Source organism: Onychostruthus taczanowskii, unplaced genomic scaffold, assembly GCF_017590055.1.
Source record: "Onychostruthus taczanowskii isolate IOZ18803 unplaced genomic scaffold, ASM1759005v1 scaffold3, whole genome shotgun sequence".
Classification (NCBI taxonomy): domain Eukaryota; kingdom Metazoa; phylum Chordata; class Aves; order Passeriformes; family Passeridae; genus Onychostruthus; species Onychostruthus taczanowskii.
In genome coordinates, this window is record NW_024500349.1 from 25,126,835 (window position 1) to 25,138,001 (window position 11,167).

The window sequence follows — 11,167 nt, forward strand, 5'->3', positions numbered from 1 at the left end:
CCCGCCCCCCCCGCGGGCTGCGGGCGCGCTCACCGCGCTCACCGCGCTCACCGCCGCGCGTTCCCCCCTCAGGAGCTGGAGTGCATGATGGAGCCCCAGGAGCTGGGCCTGGAGCAGCCGCTGCCCGCCCCCGAGCAGGGCCCCGGCGGCGAGGCCGAGCTGCCGGCCGCAGAGATCTCCCTGACGCTGGTGACCGAGATCCAGGCCGTGGACAGGAAGGTGGACACCCAGGCCGCGCAGCTGATGAACCTGGAGGGCAGGATGAGGATGGCGGAGACGAAGCTGATCGGCTGCGAGAAGACGGCGGTGGAGTTCGGGAACCAGCTGGAGAGCAAGTGGACGGCGCTGGGCACCCTGATCCAGGAGTACGGGCAGCTGCAGAAGCGGCTGGAGAACATGGAGAACCTGCTGAAGAACAGGAACTTCTGGATCCTGCGGCTGCCCCCGGGGGCCAAAGGGGAAGTCCCCAAGGTAACGGTTTGCTGCTCCCCGCTGGAAAACGGGGCTGTTCTGCACGTATGCTGGGCTCAGAACCCCATGCCCTGTGTTCACAGCCCCTTATCCTGAGCTCACAGCCCCATATCCTGTGCAGCCCCATCTCCTGTGCACTGTCAACCCCATATCCTGTGCACTCACAGCCTGATCCCTGCACTGACAGCCCCATATCCTGCACTGACAACACCATATCCTGCAGTGACAGCCTGGTCCCTGTGCTCACAGTCCCATTTTGGGACAGCTGCTGAGAGCTGTTCATGGCTCCCCCACAGCCCTGTCTTTCCTTCAGCACCCAGAAGCACCAGCACAGGTCCTGCTGTGTGGATTATGCCCTATTCATGCACGTGTGATCTCGGAGGGACGTCACAAATTCCTGTGTTTGGATCACATGGAATTTTGTGGCTCAGCCCCTTGTAACTGGGGAGGCTCCGGAACATCCCCAGGGGCTGTTCAGAGATGATGAGCAGCAGAATTGTGTTAAAAAGGAGGTGCAAAGGAGTCTGTGCCAGGCACTGTGCACCGGGCATCGCCTGTCACAGGAGGAGGCTGAGCAGGGGGAGGTGACAGGCGGGTGACAGGGGAAATCCCTGTCGTGTCCCTTGAGGCATGAGGCACGTGGGAAGGAGCAGATGTTCCTGTCTGGGACGACGCTCGAGGAGTTTGAGTGAGAAAATTGAATGAGAAAACGTCCCCAGGTGTTTTGTTAAATGAGAAACCGACCCCGTGGTGCTGCTCCTTGCAGGTCCCCGTGGCCTTCAACGACGCCTCGTTCAACTTCTCTGAGGAGGAGTGGAAGAGCCTCAACGAGTGGCAGAAGGAGCTCTACAGGCACATCATGAAAGGCAACTACGAGGCCGTCATCTCCATGGGTAATGACAGGCCTGGGTTTGCCCTCAGCCTCCTGGCACAGAGTTTTCCTGGGAGCTGGTGGACGGAAGCAGCGCTGTGCCCTGCGGGGTCAGGGAGGGGGTGTGTGCTCTGGGGAGTGTGACACAACCCTGGCAGTGAGTTCAGCCCTCACAGCCACGCTGAGGGTGGAAGGATGTCATGAGTGTCACCGAAGGGACAGTGGCTCCCTGATGGTCCCTGCAGCCCGGCCAGTGCTGGGATTGTGAGGAGGAGGAGGAGGGGAAGTGAGAGGACCCTCAGTCCAAGCAAAGCTGGGGGAGAGGGAAGTTCCTTTGTCACGCCAAGGTCCACAGATCCACTGCGCTGGGTGCATCAGCCCGCTGGCTGCTTAGGGCAGCGGAGGGTGCCCTGTGCCCTGCCTCTGAGGTTCCTTCCAGCCCTTTCCATGGGGAGTTGTGCAGACTTCCCTTTCCTCTCCCGTGAGGAAGAAGTGACGTTTGCCCGGTGCTCTGTCCAGCCCCAGGGAGCGAGTCCTGCTCGACCCCTGCGGGGTCTGCTGGGGCAGAGCTGGGGAGAAGCGGTGGCTGAGGCTGAGCTCTGCCTCCTGCTTTCCCCTCAGCAGCTCAGGGCAGTGCATTCCCAGCCAAAGGAACGCGCTCCGCTCGCTCCTGCCAGTCCCGGCCGCGGGAATTCCCTCTGGGGAACACGTTGCCTTCACAGCATGTTCCAGAAATGACCTTGCCTTGGCTGGACATGGGGTGGGAGCGCAGACGCCGTCCCTGGTAGCCAGACACTTCCCTGTGCCGAGTCCAGCCTCATCTGCCTCCCTGCCATCCAGCTCTGCCCAATCCAGGCCTTTCGTGGTTTTTTTCCCCCCCATTTATTTCTTTGAACAGAAGTTTCCTGCATTCCCTGTGTGCCAGGGAGAAAGGTGAAGGGTAACCACAGCCCCCACCCTCCTGTTTCTAAACCAGTCCCGTGTCCTGCTCCTGAGGCGCAGGAATGCAGCTGCAGAGGATCTGGGGATCTGAGCCTGGAGCTTAGAGAAACGTATCTGTGCTTCATCCCAAGGTTTCCCTTGAGAAACGAGGTTTAGGGCTTTGGCTCCTGTGTAAGGCAAACGGATCCACCGGAGCAGAGGTGGAGTTTAACCCCCAGGGCCTCCCACATGTCTGGAAGTGAAGTTTTCTGCTCTCCGCCCGAGGAGAGATGGTGATTGTCCCCTTTCCCCCACCAAAATCCGCGAGCAGCCCGTGACTCGGACGAGTAGGACGGAGCGGTCCTGGCTGGAGGGAACCGCACGGGGAGGGCAGTGCTGGCAGCTCTGCTGCTGCCCCCGAGCTGAAGTCCCCATTGTAATGGATCCGCGGACCTTAGCGCAGAGGAGAAGACAGGAGAGCCTGCAGGTAAGCCCGGATGCCTTTTCTTACTGTCCTCCTCACGCTGCAGGCTGGGAGGTGCTCCTCACCTGAGCAGAGTGCGCTCCTGCATCCAGGGCCCACGCAAGGTGAGCGGGGCAGAGGGCTGAGAGCAGCTTCCTAAGCCTCTCTCGTTCGTTTCCCAGCGAAGGAAGGTTGGTGGGCAAAGGCTGCAGAGTCGCTCTCCTGCCAGGGCGGGGGAAACATCCTCACCCTCTTTTTGTGTGCAGACGCTGCCATTTCCAAGCCTGATCTGCTGACACGGATTGAGCAGGGAGAGGATCCCAACGCTGAGGATCAGGAGGACTCCGAGGGAGGAGAGACCCCCACAGACCCCAGCACTGGTGAGCCACGAGGTTCCTGGGACTCAGGGGGGAGGTGGAGGTAGATGTGGGGCTGTTCTGTTTTGTCAGCTCTCTCCTCAGGTGCAGGGGGGCTTTGCTTTCCTGCTTGTCTCCCACCTGATGCATCCCTCTTTCTGGAATCCTCTAAAGCAGCTGGAAGGTTGGAGTGTAACTCCTCCTGCTTGTCTCCCACCTGATGCATCCCTCTTTCTGGAATCCTCTAAAGCAGAGTTTGGAGTGTAACTCCCGCTCTTTTCTCTTGCACAGAGTTTTTTTTCCCTGGGCCTGATGACAGCTCGTGGGGTAAATATGAAGAGACTCTGGCTGAAAGCCACGAAGGCTCTGAGGAAGAGGAGAGCATGGAGGTCCCTGGTACATGTGAGTGCACTGAGCTGCTTTGGAAAATGTCCCTTGCCTAGATGTGCTTTTGACTTCCCAGCCTCATTCCCAGGAGCAGCTCAGCTTTTCTGGATGATGCTTTTCCAGAATTTCAGAAAGTTGCTTTGAGTCACAGTTTATACCATGGGAGATCCTTCACCCTCGGGCACTGTCCAAGCCTATGAAGGAAAAAAAGTTTTATTCCTTTTTCTTCTGTTTTTTGGGCTTTATCCTAAAGCATGAGTTCTTAAAGGTCTGTCCTGCTTCAGGAACCCTCTTTTTTCCTCTGGCTACCTATCTATAGCTAGATTATATATATAATATTACATTACAATATAGTTGAAGGCAGAAAGTAGCTGGAGTGTGTCCAGAGAAGGAAATGGAGCTGGGGGAGGGTCTGGAACACCAGGATCAGCTGAGGGAGCTGGGAAAGGGGCTCAGCCTGGAGGAAAGGAGGCTCAAGGGGGACCTTGTGGCTCTGCACAACTCCCTGATAGGAAGAGACAGCCAGCAGGGTCGAGCTCTACTCCCAGGGAACAGGGACAGGAGGAGAGGGAACGGCCTCAGGCTGGGCCAGGAGAGGGTCAGGTTGAATATTGGGAAAATTCTTCCCTAAAAGAGCCTGTTGCACATTGGGACCACCCAGAGCAGTGGTGGATTCTCCATTGCTGGAGGGACGTAACATCCATGGGGACATGGTCAGGGGTGGCCTTGGCAGTGCTGGACTTTAAGATTTCTGAGGCCTTTTTCAACCTCAACAATTCCAAGATTCCAAGTCAAATCCCTCTGGACAGAGTGTAGGTGCTCCCAGCCGGACTCACAGCCCTGTCAGTGCCAGGCTCTGAGCTGGGTGTGCACAGCAGAGACCATCCCGTGTCCCGAGGGAACCGAGTAAGTGACAGCCCAGTCCTTGTGACCCCAAATGACACCAGTGTCTCTGCTCCACCAGACGAACAGCCGTGCGAGGAGGAAGGCTCCGAGAGCCTGGAGCTTTCCAGGTCGTTGACAGGAAAGTGGGAAGAGGTTTTCTCCAACCCGGAGGAGGAGATGCAATCGAGCAGCAAGAGCCAGAGCGGGTCGGCCCGGCCGCAGCGAACGGCGACGGGCAACGGGCTGAGGCGCTCCGTGCGCCGCGGGAGAGACTTGGCCAGGAAGGATCCCGAGGAGGCGGCGGCCGACAAGGGGCCCTACATCTGCTGCGAGTGCGGCGAGAGCTTCCTGGACAAGCAGCTCTTCGCCACCCACCAGAAGGCTCACGCCAGCCAGGAGGCCTGCACGTCCCTGGAGCGCGGCGAGAGCTTCCGGCAGAAATCCAAAGCCAAGGGCCAGGGCCCCTCCCGCTCCAAAGCGTCCAAGCGCCCCGACGGAGAGAAGAGCTCGGGATTCAAGTACGGCTTCGTCAGGCACCAGGTGAACAACATGGTGGAGAGGCCCTACACCTGCTCCCAGTGCAAGGAGAGCTTCAGCCTGGAAGTGAGTCTGATCCTGCACCAGAAGCTGCACACGGGGAAGGGCGACGGGCCGCTGACGTGCACCTACTGCGGGAAGGACTTCCGAGACCTCTCCAAGGCCATCCGCCACCAGCGCATCCACACCGGGGAGAGGCCCTACCAGTGCACCGAGTGCGGCAAGAGCTTCATCCGGCGGGACCACCTGCTCAAGCACTGGCGGGTGCACACCGGGGAGACCCCCTACCAGTGCCCCGTCTGCGGGAAGCACTTCCGCTACAAAGAGTCCCTGAATTGCCACCAGAAAATCCACTCCCGCAACCCGCGGCCCGGGGAGGATTCCCAGCACAACCTGGGCTCGGCGGGCACCCAAACCGACCATTTCTGCGTGAAAAAAGAGACTAAGCAGTAGCCGTGGTGGGGCCGGGGCGGGAGGGCTCGCGGCGACCGCGACGGTCTGGCAGGTGGACGTGCGGCGTGATGGCAGGTGACTTGTATCGCAGCTAATCCGTGTGGTCACGCTACGAAGCCCGCTTTGGTGAAGCATCCAAGGAATTCCTCTTAAAGACTCTGCTCGGCCGGCCCAGGCGGCTCTGGGACCCCGCGGCGCTTCCACCGCGGCGCGGGCCCCGCCGCTCGCTGTTCCCTACGCGGGGTTGGATTCTGCCCGTAGAGAACGAACCCCGAGCGATTCTCTGGGCTCCGTATTTAGCAGGTGTTCCCCCACCTATCTTTGTGCATATTCAGGAGTGACAAGCTTTCGCTTTCTTTTTTCCACTCGTTTCACCGCAAGGCTGGAAGCGCGAGGAGGGAGGGAGGGAAGGAAGGTGCCGCTCCCGCTGCGTCGTCCGTGTCCCGAAAGGCCGCGAGGCCACGACTGGGATGAAGGCAAGAGAAGCCAGGCAGAGAGGAGGAGGTCGGGGCACGAAGCGGGATTTGCGGAAGGCGGAAAAGCGGAGAGGAGAGCGCGGCAAAGAGCGGGGTGAGATAAAGCAGGTGCAGGAGAAGGGGCTGAGGACATCGGAGCAGGAGGAGGCGGGAAGGGCGGCGCCGGGAGGCGTGCTGGGGTCGCTCGCACGAGGAGGACGCGTCTCCGTGCTTTTGAAGGGTGTCACTGGCACCGGGCGGGCTGTGGTTCCCCTCTGGCCCGAGGGAACGGCGCCGCTGGGCCGACACGCGGACTCCTGACAATGAAGGTGATTTTATTATTATTATTATTTTTTAACTGGGTTTGGTCTCACTCAGGTAAGTCAGACGAGTGAAAGCAGCTTCTCCTAACCCCTGTAAAGAGCTGTTTGGTTTTTAGTTAACCTAGAAGTAGTCTTATTATTATTAATTATTATTATTATTATTATTATTAATTATGATGATGATAATACTACAAGGAAAGGTGTGACACTATATTTCACAGTTGCTCTAAAACACTTCCATGTATGCGATAACCGCCCGGAGTTTTCCAGCTGTTTGTGTAAATATTGGATGACTTCTGGAGCTGTTGGTGTTGTTCTGAGGTGGCTGTACGTGGTGTCTCTTCGCTCTGTATCGTCAGCTGCTGGTTCGTGACCGTGTTTTGTAATAACTTTTGTAAAGTCTGTCAATACAGTGTTTCCATTCTGAATTCCGTGTCAGCCCTTCGCGGGTACCTGCAGCTCCCTCATCCTGCTCCTGGCTGGAGCTTTTCCAGGTCATTGTGGAGCTCCCTCATCCTGCTCCTGGCTGGAGCTTTTCCAGGTCATTGTGGAGCAGATGAACAGCACAAGCCAAGCTGAGCTGGAGAGCCAAACAAGGCTGCTCTGGGATGCTGCATCTGGGATGGGTGGTTTTAACTTGATCTGGGTTTGTGCTCCGGGAGCCAGCCCGTGCCACGCACAAATGGGCTGTGGACAGCTGAGGAATCCTTGCATCCGTGGTGGGATGGAGCTGGGACATCCCGCGCCCAGGATGAGGGACAGGGAGAAGCGCTGGTGGTTGTGGCCACCTTGGAGCTGGGATCATGGAATCAAAGGATGGGTTGGAAGGAGTCTCAGAGGGTGCACAGCTGGTGCCACACATTGGGTGTTTTTTCCTTCCAGGCTCCATCTCAGCCCAGCATTCCCCAGGCTCTTCCCTGCCAGAGCCCAGGACACAGAGACAGTTCCCTCTCCCCAGCAGACACCCCCTGAGCTCCAGCGAGGTCCAGGGGTTGTTCCATCAGAGGGTGCACAGCTGGTGCCACACATTGGGTGTTTTTTCCTTCCAGGCTCCATCTCAGCCCAGCATTCCCCAGGCTCTTCCCTGCCAGAGCCCAGGACACAGAGACAGTTCCCTCTCCCCAGCAGACACCCCCTGAGCTCCAGCGAGGCCCAGGGGTTGTTCCAGCTCGGGACTTGGTGTGGGAGGGGAGAGGGCAGCCCTTAGGTCACAGCCACCATGGGCATGTGGCACTTGGGGTCCACAGAGACCAGGGAGTGCCAGAGTCCCTCAGCCACCCAACCCCCTGGGTGCCCGGGGGGATTGAGTGACCCCAGTGAATCCCCCACGCTCTGAGTGACCCCAGTGAATCCCCCATGCTCTGAGTGAATCCCCCACGCTCTGAGTGACCCCAGTGAATCCCCTGGGACAGCCCAGGAGGGGCCTGGACAGGGGGTCTTTAATTGGGGGTCCCCACCTGCTGGCAAACCCCTGTCCTCCCCCAAGCCCAGGTGACCCATCCCACTTGTCCTCTCCCTCTTCCCACAAACCAAAGGGTTTCCTGCCCTTCCCTGTGCTCAGTGTCACCAGCTTCCCCCCCAAGGTGTGCCAGGGCTGTGCCAGAGCAGGCAGGGATGGGACTGGGAGGTGGGATAAGAAAGGATCCAGTGGCACGGGATGAATGGAATGAGATGGGATGGAACTGGATGAGACATGGATGGAATGGGATGTGATGGGACAAGATGTGGGATGGACGGGCTGGGACTGGCTGGGACAGGAGTGGACACACAGCATGGATAGAATGGGATGGGACAGGGTGGGATCACACAGGGTGTATGGAGTGGGATGGGCCGGGGCACGAAGAGACAGCGTGGATGGGTGGGACAGGAGGACATGGATGGGACAGGGCATGGTGGGATAGACAGAATGGCGCAGGACAAGACCGGGAAGGACAGGACGGACTGGGATGGGGTGGGAGAGAATGGGAATGGATAACATTAGACGGGACGGGATGGGATGGGATGGGGTGGGAGAGAATGGGAGTGGATAACATTAGATGGGACGGGACGGGACGGGATGGGACGGGATGGGATGGGATGGGATGGGATGGGATCCATGGGACGGGATGGGATTGCTCCTGGCTGGAGCTTTTCCAGGTCATTGTGGAGCAGATGAACAGCACAAGCCAAGCTGAGCTGGAGAGCCAAACAAGGCTGCTCTGGGATGCTGCATCTGGGATGGGTGGTTTTAACTTGATCTGGGTTTGTGCTCCGGGAGCCAGCCCGTGCCACGCACAAATGGGCTGTGGACAGCTGAGGAATCCTTGCATCCGTGGTGGGATGGAGCTGGGACATCCCGCGCCCAGGATGAGGGACAGGGAGAAGCGCTGGTGGTTGTGGCCACCTTGGAGCTGGGATCATGGAATCAAAGGATGGGTTGGAAGGAGTCTCAGAGGGTGCACAGCTGGTGCCACACATTGGGTGTTTTTTCCTTCCAGGCTCCATCTCAGCCCAGCATTCCCCAGGCTCTTCCCTGCCAGAGCCCAGGACACAGAGACAGTTCCCTCTCCCCAGCAGACACCCCCTGAGCTCCAGCGAGGCCCAGGGGTTGTTCCAGCTCGGGACTTGGTGTGGGAGGGGAGAGGGCAGCCCTTAGGTCACAGCCACCATGGGCATGTGGCACTTGGGGTCCACAGAGACCAGGGAGTGCCAGGGTCCCTCAGCCACCCAACCCCCTGGGTGCCCGGGGGGATTGAGTGACCCCAGTGAATCCCCCACGCTCTGAGTGACCCCAGTGAATCCCCCATGCTCTGAGTGACCCCAGTGAATCCCCCATGCTCTGAGTGACCCCAGTGAATCCCCCACACTCTGAGTGACCCCAGTGAATCCCCCCCATGCTCTGAGTGAATCCCCCACACTCTGAGTGACCCCAGTGAATCCCCCCCATGCTCTGAGTGACCCCAGTGAATCCCCTGGGACAGCCCAGGAGGGGCCTGGACAGGGGGTCTTTAATTGGGGGTCCCCACCTGCTGGCAAACCCCTGTCCTCCCCCAAGCCCAGGTGACCCATCCCACTTGTCCTCTCCCTCTTCCCACAAACCAAAGGGTTTCCTGCCCTTCCCTGTGCTCAGTGTCACCAGCTTCCCCCCCAAGGTGTGCCAGGGCTGTGCCAGAGCAGGCAGGGATGGGACTGGGAGGTGGGATAAGAAAGGATCCAGTGGCACGGGATGAATGGAATGAGATGGGATGGAACTGGATGAGACATGGATGGAATGGGATGTGATGGGACAAGATGTGGGATGGACGGGCTGGGACTGGCTGGGACAGGAGTGGACACACAGCATGGATAGAATGGGATGGGACAGGGTGGGATCACACAGGGTGTATGGAGTGGGATGGGCCGGGGCACGAAGAGACAGCGTGGATGGGTGGGACAGGAGGACATGGATGGGACAGGGCATGGTGGGATAGACAGAATGGCGCAGGACAAGACCGGGAAGGACAGGACGGACTGGGATGGGGTGGGAGAGAATGGGAATGGATAACATTAGACGGGACGGGATGGGATGGGATGGGGTGGGAGAGAATGGGAGTGGATAACATTAGATGGGACGGGACGGGACGGGATGGGACGGGACGGGACGGGACGGGACGGGATGGGATCTGTGGGATAGGATCTGTGGGATGGGATGGGATGGGACGGGACGGGACGGGACGGGACGGGACGGGACGGGATCTGTGGGATGGGATGGGATGGGATGGGATCTGTGGGATGGGATGGTCACGGTGGCCCCGGGACAGCATCCAGCCACCCAAACCCCTCCTTGACGCCCCTGGCCTTGGGCACTGCCAGGGATCCAGGGGCAGCCACAGCTGCTCTGGGAATTCCAGCCCAGCCCCTGCCCACCCTGCCAGGGAACAATTCCTGATTGCCAATATCCCATCCAGCCCTGCCCTCTGACAGTGGGAAGCCATTCCCCCTTGTCCTGCACTCCATCCCTTGTAAAAAAAGTCTCTGTGCTTTGAAAGTGGCTGAAAAATCAATGGTTTCAGGAGTTGCTGGGAGAAGGAGGAAAGGGAAGATCAGAAAGAGGCAGAAATGACCCCAATTCTTTAGGAAACAGGCAGAAATTACCCCAATTCTTTAGGAAACAGGCAGTGGGGGATGTGTGGCTGCCTGGAGTGGACAACAGGGACACCCTGCAGATCACAGGACTCTGCAAGGAATTGGGAGATGGAAGGGGCTCCACATCCACAGCTGACGTGGGGCCAGAATTCCAATATTTTGGTTTTCTGTTTGTAGCAGTTGTTGGATGGGGCTGCCCAGCAGATTCCAGCCCAGGCCCTGCAGGACAAGGTCCAGATCTCAGCAGGGAACAGAAACAAACCAACAGCTCCTGTGGGGAGAGTCACACAGAGCCTGCAGCTCTGGGGTGGGATAATGGGATAATGGGATGGTGGGATGGGATGGGATGGGATGGGATGGGATGGGGTGCGATGCTGCGGTCGGGTCCGGCGGGGAGGCCGAGCGGTGGGAGTGGAGGGGTCTCTCCATTTCCGCGGCGCCGCCGCCTCCGGCCGCCATTTCCGAGCCCGCAGGGATGGGCGGCGGGGACCCGACGGGCGGGGCCGGAAAAGCCGCCCGGGGCCTCCACAGTGACCCCCTGGTCCCTCCCCTGCCCCGCCATGTCGCACCGAGCCCCCCGCACTCTCCTCCACTTGCCCCCAGTCAAACCGGCCCCTCCCGTCCCCTTGCACCGCGCCCCGGTGCCTTCCCCGTTACTCCTCGGTCCCCCCGGTGCCGGCTGGCTCCGCGCTGCCAGCCCAGCTCCTCGGGCAATCCCGAGTGCCGCCAGTCCCGCAGTGCCGCCAACGCCCCCAGCCCCGTCAGTTCCCCAATGCCCCGGTCCCCCCCGGTCCCCGCAGTCCCCCCGGTCCCCCCGGTTCCCGGTGCGGGCGGTGCCGTGGGGGGGCCCCGACGGGGCGGGGCGCTGATGCCGTCGGCCCGCCAGGGTGCGCTGTGCGGCGCGCGCCCGCCCCGCTCCGCCCCGCTCCGCGCGCGGTCCG

General features: G+C 59.9%; 1 protein-coding gene across 1 annotated transcript in view; it reads left to right on the forward strand.

Annotated features, from left to right (window-relative positions):
• Positions 1 to 11,167, forward strand: part of LOC121338026 — a 33,177-nt gene that overhangs the window by 14,189 nt on the left and 7,821 nt on the right. The window contains exons 20-25 of the mRNA XM_041408569.1: positions 59 to 471; positions 1,238 to 1,364; positions 2,993 to 3,106; positions 3,374 to 3,484; positions 4,434 to 5,343; positions 10,830 to 10,986. Of these exons, the coding sequence (XP_041264503.1) occupies positions 59 to 471; positions 1,238 to 1,364; positions 2,993 to 3,106; positions 3,374 to 3,484; positions 4,434 to 5,343; positions 10,830 to 10,986 (1,832 nt within the window). The remainder of the gene's footprint in view (positions 1 to 58; positions 472 to 1,237; positions 1,365 to 2,992; positions 3,107 to 3,373; positions 3,485 to 4,433; positions 5,344 to 10,829; positions 10,987 to 11,167) is intronic.